Consider the following 24,380-nt stretch of genomic DNA (forward strand, 5'->3'; position numbering starts at 1 on the left):
GTGAACTGTGACCTCAGCTTCGTGTTCTTGGCTGATAGCAGTGACACTCTGTGAAGTTGTCTGCTCTTTTAGACTATCGGCTTCGAGGCTTCAGGATTCGCAGTTTAAACTTTGGCAGCTTATCTTCACCGTGTCTGCAGTTCTGAATACACTGGATTGCTGCCGTGTGGTTGGTTATTTAAATCTAATAAAGTAGGAGGAGATTGAATACTCAAAATAATTCAAGATTTTCTGAGGATCCGTATCTCGGTGTTTCATGCGGTCTGAGCATGAAGTGTCTTTAAATCTGACATTTGTTGACAGCTTCTCCATCAGTTGTGCACTTGTAGATTCAGTCCCTTCTTTCGAGCTCCAGGAGGCTTTTCTGTGGTTGTCTCTGCCTGAATGGGATCCATCTGTTTGCCCTCTGTGAGCCGTGCCTCCTTTTTGGAGGTGAACTGAGGGTAAACCACAACCAAACATCACAGTTGGTGATGGATGGAGCTGGCTCGGCCTGCCCGCCTTGCTCGAGGACATGGACACATTTGAACTTCACAGGGCTTTCTTGTGCAGAGCCTGCCCCCATTAATCGAACCCGGGTGTCACAGATTCAGTCTTTGGGCCTCATGAAGATGGTAAGAGTAGGTTTTCTACTTCCCTCCAGCAAGATGAATGGCAAATAAGCACTCAAGCTTAAAAGGCCCGGATGACATGTTGGAGGAAAGAGTGGACTGCTGCCATTTCTCATTGGAAGCAGATGCTTAGAGGAGACTCAGATTGATCTCTACAGTCAATATAGTGTTTGTCCTGGTCTTATGTCATCGTCAGGCCTCCGGAGTATGCATGTGTGCCGTTAATGGGCCAGAATGAGCTCATGTGTCTGGACTATGTCTCCGTGCATTGTGCTGCTTCTGCAAATCCTTCTCCATTGTGTTGAACAAAACTGAAATCCAAAGTTCCTTCTTTAATTGTTAATTGTTTAACTTTATTAATCCAAATGATGAGCCAAATGAACTTCACTTGATCTATGTTGAGTGTGAAGGCTGGGTCAGGAGGGAAGCTTATGAGGAAGCAGAAAGTGGCGATGCAAATCAACAAATCCAAGTGAGCCCACGGTTCTCTCAAGGATAAAGAGTGTTTGTCCTCTTCAGATGGGGGTGAGCTTTCTGCAGGTGGAGATCGCGCGTATTATAATTTGTATTTTTTTTTTTTTTGCAATTTGTGTTTTCCTTTTGTGATTCTGCATCTTGTTGGTTCAGTTTTTTGGTTGTATATGTATTTGAACTGTGGGTCCCTGTCCATAAGCATTGTGGGTCTGGGGATTCCCCTTTTTACAAAACGGGCTTCAATATCAACAAAACTGAATGATATAAATTGTCACGTTTTGTAAATAAACAAATATCAAGGTCTTATTGATGAGTGATGGAAGGATGGATTACGAGACTGGACTTCAGATTCAAATCTGCATCAGCAGTAATGCAGCTGCTGTACCCGAGTCTTGTGGTAAATAAGAAGCTGAGGGGTAAAGCAAATGTCAGTCGGTTCGATCCCCACATTCACCAGTGGTTTTAAACTTTAAGCCGTGACTGAAAGAAGCAGGTCAAGATTACAAGTGGCTCAAATTACTTTTCCAAAGGTGGCATGCCTCACCCTTGGTGAGCCAGCTGAGGTGCTTCAGCCATCTGATCACAACCATTTGAGGTGTAACAAGCGCGTGCAAATGGATTGACTCAAGATGTGCTGGATTCTTTATGTAGCGATCCAGCTGGTGGAAGTAGTGGGGAAAAGGAAAGTCTGGGCTCCTTTGGTCTTCATGTTACCACCAAGGCCTCATGTGGATGAAGCAGAAAAGATGGGATTTTTTTTTTTTTTTGTTCTCTCTCTTTGAGGAATATGTTTCCATTCCTCCAGATGAGCTTCTCCACAGCTTGGTTAAATGGTGACGAACGAGCTGATCCAGAACGTCCCACAGATGCTCCACTGAGTTTATGTCAGGAAAGTAACGAGGCAAGTCCGCGACCTCGGCACCAGTGTTTGTCCAAGAACCTGACAGAGATCTGCACAATGTGAGGACAAGCATTGCTGTGTATAAATAGCAACTCCTGTGTGGCTTCCACATGTTGGCCTCTTTATTCCATCAGCGTCCCAACATTAAACATGTCAACCTATTCATGTGGCTGAAAAAAGATGTACATGTTGTTGAAGAATGCTCAATAACAACTTTAAAGCCAGCAGATGACAAGAAATGACTAATCGTGCATTTTTCTATAATGTGTGGTAGCTTGATGCTTCTTGGCAGTGCTTTGGGCCCACTCTCTGCACCATAAAACCCCACGGCCCAGACAAACCAAACCAAACCCCCCCATTTGACACAAACTGACTCAAGGATTTGCGGTAATAAGAGACATCATGCAAGAAAGTATCTGAGAAATGCAATAAAACAAACGGAACAAGTTACTGCTGCGGACAGTTTAGACTCAATCTCTGTGTAGAGAGCGGAAACCCTGCTACTGCCCAAGCACACAACGCCCATTGGAAATAGTTCTTCTGCACATGCTCAGTAGAAGGGCTCTAAGAACAATGGCAGCATCCAGAGTGTCATGGCTCCCAGTCCGTATTCTCCTGGGACTTAGGAGTTTTATAGTTGACAGTCACCATAACAACAATCCAACTTCATTGTCTCTCCATGCAAATATCTAATTACTCGCCATTGTTGATGTTTAGAGCATATTGTTCCCTGCTGCGCGTGCGTGTGCTCCCGTGGTCTTGTTTTCATTGTTTTCAGTCACACGTTGCCGTGTAAACACAGAACTTGTCTGAAAAGAAATCTCTTTATTAATTTCATGCAAAAGTTATTTGAACTATGTTGGCCTGAATCTACTTGGGTTTAACTTTTTGAATCAAATTACTGAAGTAAATTAATAGTTTGATAACTTACGGTTAAATAAACTTTTTTTTTTTTTAAATAATCGAATGATTGAAGTAGTTTTTGCCACATGACTTGGTGGCAGTTGACACCCCCCCAAGCATTTGGTCTGTATACTTCAACAAAACTTTCTTCATTGTTTTAAGGTCTCAGATTAAAAAAATACAGTGATCATACACCATAAACACCATGTTCCCTCTTCTGTGCTCGGCTTGTGTCTCTCGAGCAGAGACACAAGCTCAGCTCTTCTCTCCTCCCTTCGTCACACTACTGGATCCTAATTGCAAACTCAACATGGAACACGGAATGGCAAGTAGAGGAATGGAGATATGGACAGGCTGTCAGAGAAGGGTTAGAGGATGGAGATGAAGAAATGGGTGAGAGGGAAGGAAAGGTCATCTCAGAATCTGAGCAAGGAAGGAAAAAGCCTGTCCAAGCTCTCGGCTAATGAGCCTGCAGGAGCCTCCATTCTCTTTTTTTTTTTTTTTTTCCTGCAGCAGGCACGTCTACACAGTACTGACATTTCTGTGGCAGCAGCAGCTACAGCTGCCCACCATAGCGCTAACACTGATCGTCAACGCATGGTTTAGCTATGAGGCACCTTCAACCCAGGAGGTGGGTTGGATCAGAGATGGTCGACATGATAGTCAGTGACGTGAGCATCACTAGGAGTATTTTACTATTTGCTTGGGAATTAAGTAGGGCTTCACAATACTGTGCATTCAGAGTTTTTGCACTTCTTTTTATGTCACGGCATTATTCCAATATGAATTGAATACATTTTTTCTCTCAAAATGAATACAAAATGTACACACAATACTCCATTTTAACAATGTGAAAATATTTTATGAAATGTTTGCAAATGTATTAAAAATGGAAAAAATAAAAATCACATACATTTGTATTTAGTGCTGGCGGTAACTAGAGATGACAACACATGATAAAAACGAAACGGGAAAAAAAACCAAACAGCCCAGTTATAGCTAGTTATTTCAAAGAAGAAATCCTGAAGCACAAAAACATTCACATCATATGCTTAAAGTCTTTGTAATCACAAATTTACACAAAAATATGATCACATATTGCAGGTGGTGCTACAAAAAAGGGATAACTTTATATTTTGCAACTCAGTTTTTGGTGATATTACCAATTCACAACAATTCTGAAAAGATTTTCTATCAGTAGTTTAATTTATTTAGTTTTTGAATGTTTTGCGTCGTTTCGTCACAAAAGAAATCAATCTCGGTTATCGATTGCGCCAAATTGTGACCAAAGTAGTAATTTCAGGGAGCTAATTAAAGTTCAGTTAATTAAAGTGACATTCATGCATTTGAAATGTTCATCTTTAGTGATATTGGAATTGGAAGATTATCTGGTACAATTGTTGCAAATTGGTTTTTTCTCGGGGGTTGTACCGATTTCAAGCTTATTCTGCATGTGACTGTACTTATTAATTAAGTGCAACAGGACATTATTAGACTAATCCCAGAGTGGGATGAACAATCTGCACGGATGAGCTCAAGTCCGATCTAAGGTTCCCCACATGACAGGCATGCTCTATCAGGTGATTCTCTTGCTCATGACAAACCGTATTACATTAAATTAATTACGATTACATCATGCGTAATTGCAACTGGCTAGATTTTCACCCCCCAAAATGAACCAAAGGAACAAAGTCAACACCTCAGTGGTGTGATACAGCCAGCTTGCATGGCAACAGAGATTTCAGAATTTTGAATTCACACTATATTTTACTCACTGTGAACTTCTGGAGGTGGGATGCTGAGGATTTGCAAGGCGGTTACTCTGCAAAGTACTCACGCTGCTGGGCCTCACCGTGGAGGCGGAGAGGAAGGCTATCAGGTCTGCACCTGAAACCACAATGAAAGCCACAGGGTGGCTATAGATCAGGGTGTCAGAGATGCTGTAGAATGAGCTCAGAGAGCCGAACAGTGAGGACCTCTCAAGAATCTGGCTGAGCTTCAGAACTTCAGCATTCCATGTCTGATCACTGAGGGCTTTTTTTTTTTCCTTCTATTTTTTCGATCTAAATTGGCACATAGAGGAAAAAAACCAAGTTAGTCATAACTTCTCTGAATCGCTCATGAATTAGCAGCTGAGTGAGGGAAAGCTGCAGAGGATCGGGATGATGTCTTTGAGCACAATGTTCTCCAGCATCGTTCAGCTCACCAGGCGATGAGTGTATTCAATTATGCTGTACAATAAACTGCTTTATCATTACCAGATGATTCCCTACTCGATTGGGTGATCTGGTACATTCTGTAACTTCAGAGCAGGGTCCGTCTTCCCTGCCGAGAGCAAGAGGATTGATTTATAGTATCACAGGACTTAATCAGGACATCAGTAATTATTCACCTTTCTGATATGTATGAAAACTCTTGATATGAATGGTTGTTAGGTCCCGATAGTCAGTTTGGCTGGAATTTTCAAAGAACCGAGTTTATTGCTGCAACTCAACATTTGTAGATGGATGAAAAAGGAAGGAGTTTTACATCTTATGAGAGAAATACAGATTAATCTATTACGTTTGGTTAGATGTGTCTTCAAGGTTCCATTTTCAGGCATATTTTAAAATGTGGACGAACACAAAACAACAGGTTCATCGATAGTTTCAAGTTCAATTCATCCTTTGTCCTTTGACTTGCCCCCCCCCCCCCCCCCCCCACACACACACACACACACACTTTCAGTGGGAACACTTTCTGAAAATAGTCTTTTCCATCTCCCTGTAACCAGTGTTCATTACTGTTGTCTACATTTTATTGATTGAAGAGAGCCAGTCTGTGTATGTTTTTTGGAAGAAAGCGCTGTTCATTTTTGACAGTAAAAAGTAAAAAAAAAAAAAATCCCCTAAAATCACTTGCAACTGCTACATAAATACACATATACACACCACTGGAATACAATATGACCTCGGGCTAAGAAACAAACTTAGAATGGAAAAATCCGTCTCTCAGCAACATTCACGTTACTGGAAATGAGCAATTGACAACTTGTATAATGAGTTGGCTAACTTTATGAAAGGAAGTGGAGTTACAAACAAGTTGAGAGTGTGTGTTGCAGTTATTCCCTCAGGATCCCCACACTGGATCATGTAATCTAACCCTAACCTAACTTCTCGGCCACCACTGCCACCATGTTTACTCACGTAAGAGTCATTCATGTGAATGGCTCTTTTAAAGAAATGACAAGAAATGGTTTGCAGTTGGGAAAAAATAATGACCGAGGGGTGGTGGACATAAACTCCACCAGAGTCGAAGGAAACTGCACTAATGAGGGTGTCGCCCCCATCAGTCCCTCATCCACTGATTCTCCTTGAAAATGCAGCCAAATGAGATTATAATCGATATTTCAGAATAATTCCCACCAATACATTATGTATAGGTGGGATGTGTAAGTAAGAATTATTCTGATCTTGATTGTATTTTATGAGTGCAATTAGTGATTAAAAAAAACAAGGTACCCCTGTTTGACTTCTGAAAAGTAAATGAATGTCACAATGACCCAGTCTTTTAAACGGCTCTTTGAAAGGAACGACTCCTCAAAATCCAACTCCCTTCAAAGAGCCATAAATCCCATCACGAGCAGACGCCAGCAGACTGCTATTAGAAATGCGGGCTGATGCTTATGTAGCAGAGCAAATGCTAATGTTACTCACAGTTGTCTTGATTACCGAATCCATTCAGGAGTTCTGTGTTTTATGTTTTGACGGTGTTCTTCCATCCTTGTGTTTCATCAGTACACCGTTGAAACATGTCAAAGGTATTATTTAAAAACCTACTTGCCTGAAAAAGATGAAATGAGAATACATTTACTGAAAGAAAAGTTCTGAGTAAAGCTCACGTGAACCTCTACAATCGTAAGGCTCAAATCTGCTCCCTTCATGTATGGAAATTACTGCTGATGTTTTTCAGACATTGCCATGCGTCCCCTTTGTTGGTGTGGTTCTTTTTAAACGCATCCAGGAGAGGGCAGTGCATATTGGCTTTAGGTGCAACATCTCTCATCAAGCCTTTGATGAAACATGCTCGAAGCTGCTAAAAAATAAGTACATGTGTCCCTAGTAGTAGTTACAATTTGATGTGAGGAGGGAGGGACTCATTGTTTTGTGAGTTTGGCTTTGCCAGTCAAGACATTTCTAAACTGTTGTCACGAGTCGTCTGAAGCTCATTTGTATTGACGTCGAGGTGAAATAATGTTGCAGATTTGCTTGAATGAGTTCTGTCTTCTTTGTTACTTTCGCTGGTTGCACGTAACCTATATTCTGCTCAACATTGCCCCCACAGGCCAGTAGCGGTATGAGGCTGTTATGCTCTCTGGAAAAATATTATTACTCACGAATAAACACAAAAAGCTCTGTCTGTGTATTCAGCACCAAGCATGTTTGGATCTTGATGGTGTCACAAACATAATAATAATATGTTACTGGCGTATTGTTTTTAAATGTTGTATTACAATAGAGTGTTACTTCAAAACGCACACTGTTTCCTTCTAGTCGGACATTGTCGGAATAACATGTAGTTTATGTCTTTCAATAAATGCAATAGTAAAAAGTGGACAATTTTTAAGAAGAGGAGACATAGTAAAAGTGAACATAGATTAAGAAGCAGGGTTAAAGGTTTTTTTGTGACAACTACAGATAAATAATAATTTCTGGAATATAAATGAACAATTTAATGTAAACAGTATAAAGTAATATTGAAAAATAAAAGTGTTTCAACTGATCACCGCTGTGTGTTATTGTTCCCTTTCCTATCCTTTATACATTTATTATAATCATTGTTTCACTATAGAGATGTTTTTTTTTTAATGCATCTGAGCCAAGAAGAAGAAATCCTCAATCCAAAGCCCTTGAATAGGGAACAAAGTAAAGCGATGAAGTGTGTCTCACAGACCGCTTTAATATCAATATCTTCTTCAATTTTCCAGCACATTTTTCCCCTTTTCTTTTACAATGTTAGAAGGTTGTGCCTGTGGTCACGGTCGCTCAGCTCCAGTGTTTGGAAGCCATTACTTCATAACCGCAGCAGGCGAGGCCAGAAACCAAGCCCTGGCTTTCCCATTATTACCAATGAGCGAGTGAATTGACCTCTGGAGGGAATAAAACAACAAAAAGAAAGAAACACATGACGGGAACCGTGAGGCTTCATGGGCACGGCGGGGTGTTTATTTGGATGTTTGAGCAGCACCGAGCTGAAATAAATATCAGACGAAAGTGATAACCTTCACTTAAACATCTGTCCACGTGCGGTTTGTTTGTCGTCTTGAATTCTGAGGGAATAATGTGAGAACCGCGAACTTCACAGACTGAGCCGAGCCGTGCAGCTTTAAGCCGTAAGTCAGTTCAGAATTATTTGTCCTTTGAGCTCGGGCCCTCATCCAGTGAGCTTTGCTCTTTTGTGGTTTCCTGTTTGAATCTTGAGTTCAGGCTGTGGCCCCCATTTATATCCCATTTATGCTAAAGAGAGGCGCAATCAGTCTGTGAGTCTGCACGGCCGCTGCTGTTGTCAGGGGCAAATTATGGACTGTTTTAAGTGGTTTGTCATCATGGAGCTGAACTCTGTGCTGGATGCCGTCACTCAGGCCTGATGTGAGCAGCTGTGTTTCTATAGTCACTGTGGTCCTTTTGAGGAGGGCTGTGCACACTCACACGTAGACTCACCACTGCAACCATACCAAACACACGGCCCTCACGTAGCAAAACTAACTCTGCAATAGTTGCATTTTTTTTCTTTTTCTGCAGCTTGAAAAGTTAGGAGACGGGAAATTCTCTCTTCCAAGTTTGCATTTCTGAAACTATCACTGTTTTCACATCCAGATAAAGTACCAGGGTCATTGAAACTACAGACACTGCTTGTGTTATTATTTTCATACTGTCAGTATGAAAATATAGTCAGGTCACATTATATTGGAATATATGACCATGAATCACAATTTAAGAAATGATTTCTGTCATATTCTGTCTGTTTTTATACACCAATAAGTGACTTTAAAGGCTCATTTATGATCATTACAATGGGATATTGTTTGTATATGGACTATATATATATTGGGGGACCATGGCTCAGGTGGTAGAGTGGTCGTCTTTCGGAGTGAGAGGTCGGAGGTTCGATCCCAGTCTACACTGGTCTATGAGTCGAAGTGTCCTTGGGCAAGACACTGAACCCTAAATTGCTCCCAGTGGTCGACTAGCGCCTTGCATGGCAGCTCTGTCCCATTGGTGCGTGAATGGGTGAGTGAGCTGATATGTAAAGCGCTTTGGGACTGCACTCAGTGTGGTTAGAAGGCGCTATATAAATCTAGACCATTTACCATTTACCATATAGTAGACCTTATGACATTTAGTAAGTACTCGTATTGGCAAGCACCTAAGGCTTCATACATGTGCTTGTCTTTTAAAAAAAGTGAGATTCCCTACACAAAGCCTTCTGTCTGTTCTCTACCTGCCTCCTGGAAGCTTACAGACACAGACCAAAAGGTGCAGTACCAGCAGGAGCCTTGGGCGGCAGTGTCAAGAGTAGAAGCAAATAACCAAATGGTGGAAGTTCCCAGAGAAGGAGTTGCGTGACATTTCGAGGTGTTTATTGGTCTCACAGTTCACTGCTGCCTCAGTTTGTGCCTCTTTTTCAATTATCAGTGTTACTTTCTACCATTGCTACCGTGGTTCCCGTTGACTTCCTTCTTCTTGGTATGTGGCCAGTACGCTTAATTAGAATGTCGCATTCACTTGGATTGATTCCAAATTCTCATTCCAGTGCATTGGATGCTTGGAAGTACAAAGGCACCGACTGTTGCAACGTGGGAAGTGGCTGTTTTTGTGCAAACCTCGAGCTTAAATGAGCCTTAAGCTGTACTTGTTGTTGATGTAAATATGTGACACTACGAGGCCATTTATGATGACAACAAACTGGCAGAGTTCCCAGGCAATTTCCCAGAAATTAATTTGGTGTTATTGTAGGGGTTTTGTCTGAAATTGTTTGAACACCAAGATGCACATATATGCTTCCTGTTTCAGCACCTTTAAACTATGTCTACATGCTTGATTTATTTTTTTAAATTTATATTTATTTTTCTATGGTTATATGTGAACATGTGTGAGTATTATGTGATGCAAAGCAGTACTTGCACTACCACCACCACAATGTCCTCCCACTTCTCGTAATGATGTAGCCTAATATCTGGGGGTGTGTTTATTTTTGTTGATGTGTTCAGGCCATTAACCCAGGACGAGATATCCCAGCGCAGAGAGCTGGCCAGACAGAGGCACGCTGACCGGCTCGCCGCCGAGCAGACGGCAGCGGAGAGCCACAAAGAGGCGAGCCAATTGGAGAGCGTGCCACAAGACGAACAACCACCAGGACTGAACACAGGTTGGCTCCTCTCCTTTCAACCACATCCTTTCTTTCTCTAATCGCAGTCGAGCAGAGAGGAGGAAGAGGTCATTCAGACATGCTGCTGCAGTCAGTCAATAAGACATGAGTAAAGTCCAACAAGGTCTCAAGAGCCTGGAGCTTCCTAATGCTTTAGAACCTGGTTTTCATTATTATTGGCGGAAAAAAAAAAAGGGACAGAAAGTTTAAAAAACAATGTGTATAAAGAAAGTGTAAAACTCCAATATTGCATGTGGCATTGTTAAATGTGCATATTGTTTCTCTCTTGTTTAGCTAAGATGGAGAATTTGACACTGAAAGACTTGAAGCCAGAGGAAGATGAGGAACCCAAGGAAAGCTTTGTGGCGTTTGCCCGGGTTTACAGTGGCACCGCTCGAAGAGGACAACGGATATTTGTACTTGGACCAAAGTATGACCCCTACCAGGGTCTGAGCATGGTAAACACACAGTCACTATTATACCACACATAACGAAATCTTGAAAAGAACTCCAATCATGTCTGGTTTGATATATTATAATCCTATCCTTCCACAGTGAATTGTTATAAGCCCAGGAAATATTAGAATTAGATATAATTGATCATATTAGAATTTGACTTTAGTAGGCTCCCATTGGAAAGATTTTGAGCCAATTGAGAAACATTCAGAAAGTGTTTTATAGTTGTTGAGTAGAAATTGTATTAATTGTGCAAGAATGATGACATTTTCACCTTATTGATCATTATTACATTATTGGTTGGGTCTGACACCAATTGTTACCTCACAAATTGTGTGTTTCACAGTGGAAAAGAAGAAGGTTAATAAAAACAGAGTTTTTAATTACGTGTATATTGAATTCAAAATTGTGAAAAATGTTATTGTGGCTTCCAGAGAAAGACTGAGAAAATTTGACACAGATCAACAAATCATAAAAGTCATGTAAAAAAAAAAAACCCAAACGACCCGCTTTTTATCAAGATGTAAATTTTATTGAGCAAAATTATAGTCAACTGATGTCCCGGCCATCAATATCACTACAAATTTTTCATGTGGCCCTTTGTGAAAATTTCTTGCCCACCTCTGTTGTTCATGCTTTCATATTTGCAGCTCATCATTTTGAGGAGTCAATAATTTCAGAGTCCTTTGAATGTCTTGAAAAAAGACGTCACTTCAGTCAGTTGTAAACAAGATTCTAATAAGTAGAAAAATTGATGAAACTGCAATCGTGAGCATGTTTGTAGTGTTATTTAAAGAAATGAAAAAAAGTCTTATTTGAAGTTAGAAATATGATCTTGATGTTTGGGCCAGTGGAAAAAGTCAATAAGCGAAAGTCAGTAAACACAGTGAATAAATGTGAATCTTCTGTCTGCAGAGAATCTGTTCCAAAAACATCTTTTGCTGCATGTTTGAATATTACACAGTTTTAGGTTAATGAACATGCTTTTCATGAATACTGAATATTCTGGACAAATATATTGTGAGAAATATTTTTGCCACGTATCAGTCATGCAAATTATGTCAAAACATACCAGTACACACCAGCTGTGACCACTAGTTGTAGCTGTAGGACAACAGAATGCTGCTCCAGTACCACTGAAAAACCTCCATGAACCCGTATCTAACTGACCCTCACATGGAAAATATATGTATGCACTGGTGCTACATATGTTTTTTTCCTCTCAATGATGCCGTCTTTGTCTGGAAAATGTGCTGCAGATTAAAATTTTGCTCCAAGCATGGGGTGTGTTCCTGTGGCAGACCAATCCTGAGTGATTAATCATGTTTGCAGACCAGGAAATTAGAGTATTTGAGATACACCTCTTGGAATTTCACAAAATGTAGCCACATTCACATTCATGTGCAACCTTTTGATTGTTTGGAGATGTGTTCCCTCTCACTGTAATAGAATCAGATGCAATGTGATGCTGCCAGCAATTTTGCTGTCGTGTTGATGTAATGAATGTGGAAGAATTTTAGGCGTTCAAAAGAAAAACAATCTTGCAACTACATGAGCTGCCGGATTTTTCTTTTTTTTTCCTGATTTCTCTCAGTTGTGACTGCAGTCGTCGGGTCTATCGAACACCTGTAGTTTCATTCAGTCGGACGTCTCTCCAGAACAAACATCCATTGTTGTCTTTTAGCTCTGCTCTGTTTAGTGCTCATGTTTACTCAGAGCCCGCAAAGCCGGTGCTGTGAAGATGATGTGACACTCTCTGACGGGTATTGTAAGTGACACAAACCAACGGGGGAAATCAGACGTGCGTGATTGACGGCAGGTTATGTCGAACCTCTCCGAGCCGTCAAGTGTTTGTTTATCTTCTGGAAGCTCGCGGAGCAAAGAAAGGAGGAGATTGTGAGGAATGACAGGGTCACATTTGGGAATGATCATCTCGGAGCACGTTACACGATCAGTCGCATTCACACACACAATCGCCGACAGTTTCGCACACGGCGAGTCATTTAAAAGTAGAGAAATTGAATTAAAAAGTTGTGTAGGAGAAGGAAGACATCCTAGGGGTTCATGGAAATCTACCACAGCAAGTGATTAAAACACGCAACGTCTTAAAAACCAGACCAATTAGACAAGAAGAAAAATAAAAAGATGCACACACCGTATGTATATATTTGTGTGTGTGGATATATAAATGAAACTTGAGAGTTAAATGGGAATCACAAGTTGTTGTTTTTTTAATATGCTATTAATAACCAATTTTTTTTTATTTTTTTTATTATTCTGTAATTTTAGGACCAAATTGTAAAAGTAAACATGTATTACCCAAAGGTACATTTTTCTTCTCACTCTCTTATGTTGTGTGAACTATAAGTCACATTCAATTCAAAGTAACTGTCACTTGTTTACTTCTGTTTGAAATTTAACAATTATCGAGATGCTTCATATAGAATTAATAATTACTGTGGTTTACTGAGCAGCACCATAATTATTGATGGAGGAAATTATAGTTTGCAGTCTGAAAACAAACAGCGACAGGCAAGATAAATAAAATTAATTTGAAAGGGAATCAGCTTCAGGCCCCATGGAGTGCTCTCCAAGGCTTTCACAACTACTGAGGAAAAAAACACTTAGATCGTAATGACTGACAGAAGATGACGTTAGAATTATGTCTTTCACGCCGAGTGGTTACTTTTAAACACTTTATTTATTCTTTTTTTTTTTTTTTGCTTTGCTTTCAGTAATTGAAAACCAAAGTAAAGGAAAACAAAGGTCAGAGTGACTTTTAGGGCAGAGTTCAGATCTGGTCATGCGCTGATCCTGGGTTCCCTGTCCTAGATCTATGCACATGTTTCAATACTTCGGTAAAATCTGCAGCTCAGCAACCAGAGGATGGTTGTTTTTTAATAACATTGCCTACATGGGTCCTGAGCCAGTCGTGGGACGCTGTATACCACAAAGAATGTGGCAGGATTACTGTCAAGTCACTAACAATGTGTTGTTTAAACTTTAGACTGTATAACCAGATGTGGGAATATCTTTATTCTTTTGGTGGTTAGTGCAGTTGAAAGGTTCTGGTGCATACAATTTTGTAATTAAATGTTAATTTGAAATGACCGAAAAAACGAAAAAAAACAAAAACAAACACATCCTAGAGATCTGAACAGTCCTGATGCAACAAAAACAGTTTTCCCACTCAAAACATGGCGAGTACCCTGACTACCATGCTGCAGATAGCTAGTCAGTTCCACCTTGTGTTGAATTGAATTGAATTTCTTTTTGGTGAGTTTGAATCCTGAAAACTGCATCTTTAAAATGAAATGACCATATTTTGAAGATTCTATTGTATTAACCGGGAATCGATTCCTATAGTCCAACCATCTTTTAGTTAAGGGGCCATTATAATAATATGTTTGTATTTGTGGTGCAGATTATACGTGATGAAAATGTCAATATATTCACAATAACCAAACACAACTGGAAATGTCAACAGTCTCAACATGAATCTAAGTCTAACTTATAAGAAAAAATCTGAGGCAGTCAAAGTCAAAGTAACTTTATTGACACCCATGGGTAGATTCTTTTGTGCAGCAGAGAGGGCATCTGACGGTGCATATATAAACGAAAGACCGTGAAAGACAGTAGGGACACAGAAATAGACAGGCATTCGTAGACTCACTGACAGGATTAAAGAGTGAATAAATCAATCAATCAATAAATGAATAAATAGAAGGAGCCACCAAAATACCATTGTGACAACGTGTAGATAAAGGAACAATATACTCTTGAGTGCCTCAGATTTTTGAAGTTTCACTTGGATCCCTAAACTGAAGAGCACCAGAGGAACACTTTTTTGTACACCCAAGCAGCACTCTTGCAATTTGCTTTTTGTTATAAATCTAAGTTTAATGAAAACTTCTCAAATACAGTGAAATCTGCAAAAAATATACCCTATAGCTGTTGCATTATGCATGTTTGTACAAACCTCACTTCGGCATCATCGCTTTGAGGATAGTTTGATATTGACGAGATAATTATCTTTCATGGCTGCATCACTGATGTCTCAGCTCAGGTCTCAGTTCTAGGTCGTGTTGCTACGCCAAAGAAATGTTTAAAAAAAAACTCTTCTTGGGAGTTTTAATATTTTGCTTGGTGGTTTGGCTGGATTTGAGCCTCCTGCAGGCTGATTCTGGCCCACAGGCAATAAGTTTAACACCACTGTCTTAAGGCATTCATACCTGGACCTTGAGATTCGTTGGATCAGTTCGTAATCACTGTCTTAGAAAGCCTTATGTACCGTGGCATTTTGTCTAGATATTATAAGACACTTTTCAGCTCCTCTAAGGGCATTAAATAACTTCTTTCACACATCCCAACTGGATGGAAAGTATAATATCAACCACAGTTTAATATTAGCCTTCACTGTATCGTGACCCCCGTCAAAGTGCAGCATTTGTGAGCTTCTTTGTTCCACATGCTCATTCCCTCTCTTATCTGTGCCAGCTGCCGGAGGGATGCATGGCTTCAGACTGCATGTCAGAGGTCCCCCATCTGTCCTGCTGCTCCATGGAAAGTCTGTACCTGCTGATGGGCAGAGAACTGGAGGAGCTGGAGGAGGTCCCTGCAGGAAATGTCTTGGGTAAATACATCCGTCTTTTCTCTTCATGCCTTTTGGCAGAACGTGTCATTTTGTGACTCAAAGTTAGAATCTCACCAGGTTAGAGAGTATGGCACATTTGGATAATGTTGGTCACATCTGTGTTTCAAAGGTCATGAAACTTAAATGAATTATAAGTCTGTTTAAAGTCCATTGATCTGGGAGGCGACAAGATGATTAAATGTATGTAACGTGAAAAGGAGCATACTTTTGAAGAAACAGGATGAAGCATTCAAAGGATCCATCTGTATGAGATTAAAAGCATTTTAAATGATCAAACTGTGCTTGTTAAGAGGAAGTCTACTTATCAAATCTTCAACTATCTGTGTGTCTTTCTGTTTTCTTTCTTCTTTCATTGTTTCTTTGTTCGTGTAGCTAATTGAGTCGTGTCGCCATTCAGAGCTGTTTTGTTTTCTTATTTTCTGCCAAAACTTCACAAAGTTTCTTTAGTTTTCTCATTCACGTATGTTTAGTGTCAAAGGAAACCAGCTGCACTCTTGTGATTAAAGTATGAGTTTGAAATCTATCACTGTCATCTTTAAGGACGGCTGAGAAAAACCTTTGATGGAACATTTTCTCTGCTTGTGAGATTTAAACTGTAGACTTGTCAGAACTAATGAAGCCTTTCACACGTGGGATGAAAACTTTCCAAACTTCAAGTTCATTTGGCTTCATTCAGCTATTTCGTACAACATGGCCTGTGTGACTGAGGATTCTTCACCTACATCCACCAATCAGCCTTAACATGATGACCACTGACGGCCGAATACTCTCATTATTGCTGATTAGTGGGTGGGACGCATTACGCAGCAGGGGAACATTTTGTCCTCAGTGTTGGTGTGTCAGGCAGGAAATGGACACCCGTAAGGACTTGAACGAGTTTGATGAGAGCTAAATTGTGATGGCGAGAAAACTGGGTCAGGGCATCTCAAGTATCTGTCAAAAAAGTTGAGTGAACTGGCTGCGGGGTCACAGTCCACCGAGACTCAGTGGTGCGTGTGTGCAGTGCGGCCCGAGTGGTCCGATCCGGCAGATGAGCTCCTGTAGCTGATTCTGATAAAAAAAAAAAAAAAAAAAAAAGACACATATGCTGTCTTTAGCCATCTTTCCAATTAGTTCCCCAAGAAAGTCCACGACACAGGTTCCTAAGACTCAAAAAATGTATTGGGTATTTTTTTTTTCTTTTTTAATAACTTTGCTCCACAGTATGAAAAACATTTCAACATTGACTGTAAGCAGTCAATGTGACATAACTAGACAAGCATCAGAACTAATATAAGACCTGTTGGCTCCGTTTTGGCAGATAGCAGTTGATAAATGTGGTCTTTGTTCGCCTCGCTTTGCAACTGCCAGTAGCATTTGACCAAACTGTGGTCCAAACAGACAAACGGTTAAATGAATTGAAATGTAGGCCTTGTTTATGCGACATCTTTGTGTTATGTTTCAGAAATGTTTTGCATTCACATGGCATCCCCCTGTTTCCACGGAGACTTCGTCCAAGTGTTTTTAAGAAAGTTCCAATTTGGGAACATTTTCCAAAATGTGGCGTTTTCAGTGACTCTGAGAATTGTCATGACAAAAAATGTTGTATTTTCACTTGAAACGTTGTGTAAACGGGGCCTTAGAAGTTCACAGTATTTACAGACGTTGCCTTTGCGTAGAGCCAAAATAACTGGGTACCTGCAACAATTTCAACTGTTGGCCTTAAACAATGGTCACTACATGAATGAAGAATATTTTTGGTTTTAAATTATCACATCAGGTTCCCTTCTGGTGCAGCATGAATGGACTGTTTTTATTTATTATTTTTTTTAATATAAATCACAACACTTTTCACAATATAGTACAAACAATAGTGAGAACACAACATCCACAATATGAGGCAGATGATGAAATGTTATGGCCGATCAAGTTTTTTTTTGTTACCGAGACCGTGGCAGTATAGGAGCACCTTGAAAACATGCAGATTCACTTTACCTTCAGCTTAAATCCTGAACTTCCAGACTAGTCTGTTAGAACTGATGGAAATGAAAAGTCTTTAATCGTCTTTTGACAACATAGACTGAATTTATCTCAATTTTATTGCTGTGGAATTGTCAAAAAAAAAAAAAAGTGCAGTCAGTAAGTTATTCCGTTTCCCAATGTAATTGGCTAGAACCTGGCTTGTATTGAGTACTCCCATTTATTTTCCACAGCGCTGAGAGGCTCATGTTACAAATGTTTGACATGCTGATGAATCTGTCTGTCGTTGGACAGTCATGCTGCAGAAGTCGTGGGGGCTGCTGTAATCACTTGTATATGTGTGGAAAGCTTTGTTTCACCGCTTTGAGGTTGTTTCTGATTTATCTTCATGTCATGAACAGTCTGGGAGTTTTGCTTCTGGGAATTAGGCCGACCAAATCCTGTCAGCATCCACAGGATATCAATATAGGGCTTGAAATTTTCACTAGCCTGCACAAGAATGGTGAATGTGACGTGAGACAGAGGGCTGACAAGCTGCACCAGAGTCTCAGAGCAAATGAACTGGACTTTTCTGTATGTCTTGAAAAAGGTTCATGCAGTTCCTTTGACCAGGCAGCCTTGACTTCCTCGACGTATGACCAAGTCCAGTTCACTTGATTCATTTGCTTTGAGATGCTTTCTATCTGGCTAAATGATAATATGTTGAGGAATGTAGAAATAAGTTATTCCAGCATTTTGTCTTTTTGATTGAAATGGATTGGACACGTTGTACATGTCAGTAAAAATACCACCTATAACATCTTGTCACATTTTCAAGTGGAAACAGGAAAGTTTTGTTGCGTTTTGACTGTCCATTTATATGATAACTGTGCTCGGAGCCATTGAAAACCCAATTTTATGAAAACGGCTCTGAACGACTCCGTCTCCATGAAAACGAAGAAACAAAGCAACTTTTCTAAAAGCCTGCTAGTGCACATGCACACCACGGCTGTTGTAAGTAGTTGTAGTACACGTGTGTAGTATAATGGACATACAGTATATGGACGATAGCAGCCCCCAGAGCGTCATGACCCCCAGTCCACTTTCTCCTGGTAGTTTTATAGTCACCATAATAACAATGCATCTTTGTGTTCTGTCCATACGAACGTCCGTCGACTCGCCATCGTTATTGTTTATAGCACTCTGTTCTCTGTGTGCATGTGTGTACGGTTTCATTACAGAAATAAACAGCACCCACGAGTAGCATGTATATGCTAACTAAACCGTTTTGGACATCGTTTTCAAAACAATGTATTTTAAACTTTTCTGAAACAAAAGTAAGTTTGTTTGTGATTTGTTTGTGATGCGATAAATGATGCGTATTCTCTAGAAATGTTGTTGCATCAACAAAGTAGTTTTTTTTTTTTTTTTGTAGCCAGAAACCTTGATGTCAATGAGTCAAACATCAGAACTGTCAGTTGCTGTTAGTTTGTGCTTCAGGGTCTCTTGATACTTGCTACTTGCTTCAGTGGTCAGACTTTAGTTTTAGTTTTCAGCTTCCACAAATACTTATGTGTTGAAGAAGTGGACTGATACGAGTGTAACATAGTCGGTGAGTATTGTTGAACATTGCGACCCTCTTGACTTGCCGTAGTCATTTTCTCTGAAAGGTTTACCCTCCCACGGAGTACACACACTTTCACTTTGTTTGACCAACACGCATACCCACTCAGGAGCGTGCACGCCATATCCACGTGCACCTTCGTCTTTACTCGGTGAACAAAGTATATAGCTGTTGGCTGACTTTATATTCCACGGACTGCGATTTCTCCCAGAAACGTACCAATGATTGACCTCTTTTATGAGCTTTCACAAGTTACAGCTAATTAAGTGCTATTTATACTCCCGGCAGGCTCCAGCTTCAGTGGTTTGCAACAGTGCAAAGATGAATGTTCAATGATGTGTGTATGCCAGTTATTTTCTTTAGCACAGTCATTGAGCTGTAGCTCCCAAAAATTGATAGTTTCACTTAAAACTGATAATAATTTAAATTCATCATACAGTAACATTTAAAAGCAGTCCTTGTTTGTGCTTTCGTAAGAATACAATGTTGTGCAATCACTGAATTTCATTATTTTAACTTTTTTGGGTATTTCTATTGATGCCTGTTCAGTACTGAGTAGTGTTTTATCACATTTAACCATTTATAGACTATGCAACTATAAGTAGAAAGGAAAAAGACACATGGTTTGAGAAATAACCACAAAAATATTTACATCTAACCGTTAATACAAGGTCAGAGTTCAGAAATGTTGAGCATCATTACGGCTCTCGTTTGTATTAAAGTAATTTTTTGTCTTTTATGTTTTGCTAAAAGGCATGGCTGTGTGTGTGTTCGATTATGCTTTCTTGGCTCTTATTGAAGTGGCTCATAAAGTTGAGTTTTTGCTTTATTCTGCACTTCATTTTGCACAATTAAAGGGGTGTTTGTGCAGTCTTTGCTTCTTCAGTAATATTTGCTCACCCTGCCATCAGTGTGTGTACATCCATTTGGTCTGAATCAGTCCATCGTGATGGAGTCGTGATGGATGCATCCCTCCGATTAGAGATTGTATTTTTATCTGCAGAGTTTACATCCATGATACACACTCACGATAGCATGTGTGTAAGAGCGTAGGCTCGTGTCTGACGTGTATAATTGGGCATGTGGTAATTGTTCCTTGGTGCAGTATTGATTTGACCTCGCGTTAATGTTCAGGGCACTCTGAGTGCCGGCAGCTCCGTGAGGGAAGGCTGACCTACACAAAATCCCTCCTATGAGACTGGCATGAATTATGAAGGAGCCATGCATTAGGATATTGACGTCCAGTCATCATTTGGTATTGGCATGGGTCAAAATGTGCAGCAGGAACAAGCTATCAATAAGACATTTTGCCCTTGAGTGAGCATCACGGCTCCCTCTGCTCCTCATTTATTTGAGACACTCAACCCACAGATGGGATGGACATGGATTTGAGTTTTGACTTCTCATCCCGGTTGTACGGATATAGACTCAGAATAGGTCAGTATCTCAAGTGATCCCTGACTTGGTCCGACCTCTTGACTCTGATAAGCGTTACTCATTTGCCCAGTATTGCTGTCGTTAAGTATGCCAATACTTCTCGTGTATTTTAGCTGCTCATGTGGATGAACTTCAACCCCTTTTGTAAAAATGTAACTTCTCCTGGCCTTAACAACCAGGAAAGTTGAAATGTAAGTAACAGTAATTGGATGGAATTTTCATGGTAATGTGCACCTTAGGTTTTATTTATTCATTTTATTTTGATCCAGCCTTTCTCTGTGGAGTTTTCATGTTTTCCCTGTTTATATTAGGGATGGTCCGATCCAATCCACTAGAGCTGCATCTGGTCCGATCCAGGCCAAAATGACTGCATCGGGTATAACACTTTTTTTTTTTATTAGAACCCGTCCGATCCATAAACCCAAACTATCTCGTATATCATCTACTTCACTTTGCGTGACATGTCGTAACACAGACGAGCTGTCGCTATGGTTGCCATGAGCCTGTGTTTTTGTCACGTAAACACAAGCCTGCAGAGCGATAGGCCTGTCTGCCGTGTGGAATTATTTTACGCTAAAGGAGGAGAAAAGTTAAACAGGCGAGTGCGACGTTTGCAAAACGAGTGTCTCAAGGGGTGACGGCAAAACCGGACGGGTTCAGCGCTGAGCTGCAGTGGAGAGGAGATGTGAAGTTTATTTAGAGCATATTTTGACATAATAAAATAAATCCTCGCCACTGATGCTTTCAAGAATGTTTTTTTTTTTTTTTTTGCTTGCTCCAAGCCTGTTTATCACCACGAGGGTTGATCTGTGATGACGAGGTTAATGATCTCACCTGACAGAACTGCACGAACATGAATTTATGGAACACAGAATGACTCGTCCCGTTGCAGTGATGAATTAATATTCCAACACTAATATGACTTTTATGTTTAGACACTGGAATTATTTAATTCAATTAAAATATTTGCACCAAGTTGCACTCTTCTTTTATTTCAAACATTTGGATGGTGCAGCTGGGTGTGTTGCGTTTACAAATGCTGTTAAAAGCTATGTGAGCTTTACGTTTTAATAAAGCCACAGCAGTTACACATAACTTCAGTTGTGGTCACATATTTTCCTTCTTTCTTTGGGAGACCAGAATAGTTGTTGTTCAGTGAACGTGATGTTTTTAGATGTCAGTATCAAGCAAATCACATCCACGTGTTATTAACAACTTTTAGAGTGACAAAAACAATTGGATTGGTATCGGCCAATCCTCAAGGCTGCATCATCCGTATCGGTATCAGATGTGAAAAAGGGTTATCGAGCCATCCCTAGTAAATATGCAATGGGTTTTCTCTGGCTTCCTCTTCATTCCTCTTGAGATTTTTGAAAATCAAAGGCTATGGGAACAGAAAAGTTTCCACACACAGCCTGAAACGCTCCGGCACCCTGGTTATTCTTCTTTATCCACCTCTCCATGTGCAGTAAATGTAAAAGAAAAAAATCCTGGGCAGGGATTGGCCACTTTGATCATCTTGAGGGTCTGTTTGGGGGACAAATAGTGACTCAATACTCCTACTCCAAAGTTGTATACGACTTATGACTCCGAATTGGATGAGAAGATTGAACCATATGAATCAACATGCATACTCTGTGGTGCAGTACTGGCTCAAATGTGGGTAAACTGAGCTTCATCCACTTTTTCCAATCATTTATTGGTGAATATTCAGATTTTCACCTTGGCAATGCTACAAGCATTTGTGCGACACGAACAGTTGACGTCTAATTTGCATCAGGCCTGGACAATACATGGCAAGTCTATTTTTGACAGAAACTGCATCAAGTTTTGCAGAGAAGAGACACTCGTATATAAAACAGAACAGTAACAGCTGTGATGATAAAACCGCATTCATTGATTGGGGATCGCATTTCACTACTTTATCTAAACTTTATGTCTACTTGTGTGAGTCTATTCGCCTCCCATCATCTGGAAATCCACCAACTTATTGATTTTTGGAATTTGAATCAGTAGAGACAGAAACACAGGCCACTTATGGCCTGCAGGCCGCCAGTTCTCCATGTCTGATCTCAGAGCTGGTCGCTTCATCAAACCGTGATATGGTACTGAAAAAAACCTGAGGGAAACACTTTCTCTCTTTTTCCCTCTTAGCTGTGATGCTTAGTGATGATGAAGTCAGACGCGGTCAGCTCATTTCCCCGAGGATCCACTCAGAAGCTCGATGACTCAGCACAAAGTTCAACCAGTGCAGGGTGGAAACAATTTCTACCGTTTGGGATCCGCGAAAACACTGTGTGTGTGTGTGCGTGTGTGTGCATGCCGTCATTCCTGTCCTGTTACTGGAGTGTGGCCACAGAAAAAGTTGCCCGTGTGTAAACCTCACCGGGCATGGTCTTGATTAGACCCCCATTATTACCTGACGACTCAAACCAGTAATTGGAGAGGGATGGAAACACAAAGACACAAAGCAGCAACTGAATAAAAAAGATCATTTTCTCGTCGACCACATGATGGTGCACGCAGCTCTTTGTTTGCTTTTTGAGAGTGCGTGTTTGTGTCATGTTAGTGAGACCCCATAACTCAGAGTTGGTTTAAATGATTAGCAGAAATCACACACACACACACACACAGGCCAACAGACAAAGGAAAGGCAGCTGCTGTACAGTATGCACTGCATTGTGTTGCCTTCCCTCCTCAGTTTCCTGCCAGCTGCTGGCAATGGCAGCCTCAGGAAATGAAGGCCTCCCATCATGCTCTAGTTTTGAAAACGGTACCTACAGCATCAGTCATTTACTGGAGTCCCGCTGCGTGCGAGTGCCAAGTTTTAATGGACATCAGCTGAAGAGGGGGCTGTTGTTAAAAAGGTCCCGTCACTGATCATTTTCATCCAACACAGATGAGGATGGTTATTGAAGTTTTACCACATGCAGATTCACAGACATGACTGGCTCTATCTCCACTCTTGTTTTAGAGCTGGAAAAGGATTTCCACCAGCACAGAGTCCTTTTCCCCCGCCAAAGATCTGCAGGAGCATCACTCTCCGACACATTTATTCTAGTTACTACCAGTTATCACAAAACCACTGGCTTAGTGGCTATATAAAATAATGACAATGATTCAATATTTCATGGTATATTAGCCTATTCCAAAGTGATAAACAAAGAAATGCATCAGTGTGTGATGTTAATCTCTTTCTTTCTCCATCTGTGGGAAGTTTTATCATAAAGGAAACTTTTGCTTTTGCCAACTCTGCGTGTGTGTGTGTGTGTTCCTTTTTCGCACTAAGGCCCCATTTTGAAATGCTTAAAACGCTGTAGTGAGCGTGTTTGGCTTCTGGTGAGTCCTGCCGTTTGTTTGTTTGATGAAACCACATGCAGGTACACAACAATCCACTATATACATTAACAGTGGGAGTAAACAGAAATTTGTATGAACACACGAAATTGGATTGTTACTACAGTGACTGTCAACTATGAAACTACCAAGTCCCAGGAGAATATGAACCAGGAGTCATGACACTCTGGAGGAAACATTGTCCTTACTGTCCATCCGCTGAGCACGTGCAGACGAACTATTTACTATGGCTGCGGTGCCCATGTGCAGCAGCAGCATTTCAGAAAAGTTTCCTTTTCCCCAGAGACCGAGTTGGAGGGTTCAAGGTTCTCCCTTGAAGGCATTTTCAAAAAGGTGTGTTTTCAGAAGCGCCGAGCAACAAGTTTTCCTGTATGTAAATTGGAGCTAAGAAACACTGCACTTTGGTAATGTTGTCTGGAAGAAAACCCCTTCATAGCATGAATGAAGGCTACTTTTTTTTTGTAGTTGTATCATTGATTACAAAAACACTCCTATCACTCCTAAACCTCCCAAAAGGCTACATCCATCCAAACACTCTTTATTTCTGCAGTGCTGCTCATTCACAGTAGACCCCCGTCCCTCTGCTCTCTCATCTCCTCAAATTAGCAGCTCCTGCAG

The 24,380-nt window shown here is 40.5% G+C and overlaps 1 protein-coding gene across 1 annotated transcript in view; it reads left to right on the forward strand.

Moving 5' to 3' along the window:
- The window catches only part of efl1 (elongation factor like GTPase 1), a 96,519-nt gene that overhangs the window by 16,201 nt on the left and 55,938 nt on the right, over positions 1-24,380 (forward strand). The window contains exons 13-15 of the mRNA XM_080502033.1: positions 10,139-10,296; positions 10,591-10,754; positions 15,250-15,385. Coding sequence (XP_080358159.1) covers positions 10,139-10,296; positions 10,591-10,754; positions 15,250-15,385 — 458 coding nt within the window. The remainder of the gene's footprint in view (positions 1-10,138; positions 10,297-10,590; positions 10,755-15,249; positions 15,386-24,380) is intronic.

Source organism: Blennius ocellaris (assembly GCF_963422515.1).
Source record: "Blennius ocellaris genome assembly, chromosome: 1".
Taxonomy (NCBI): domain Eukaryota; kingdom Metazoa; phylum Chordata; class Actinopteri; order Blenniiformes; family Blenniidae; genus Blennius; species Blennius ocellaris.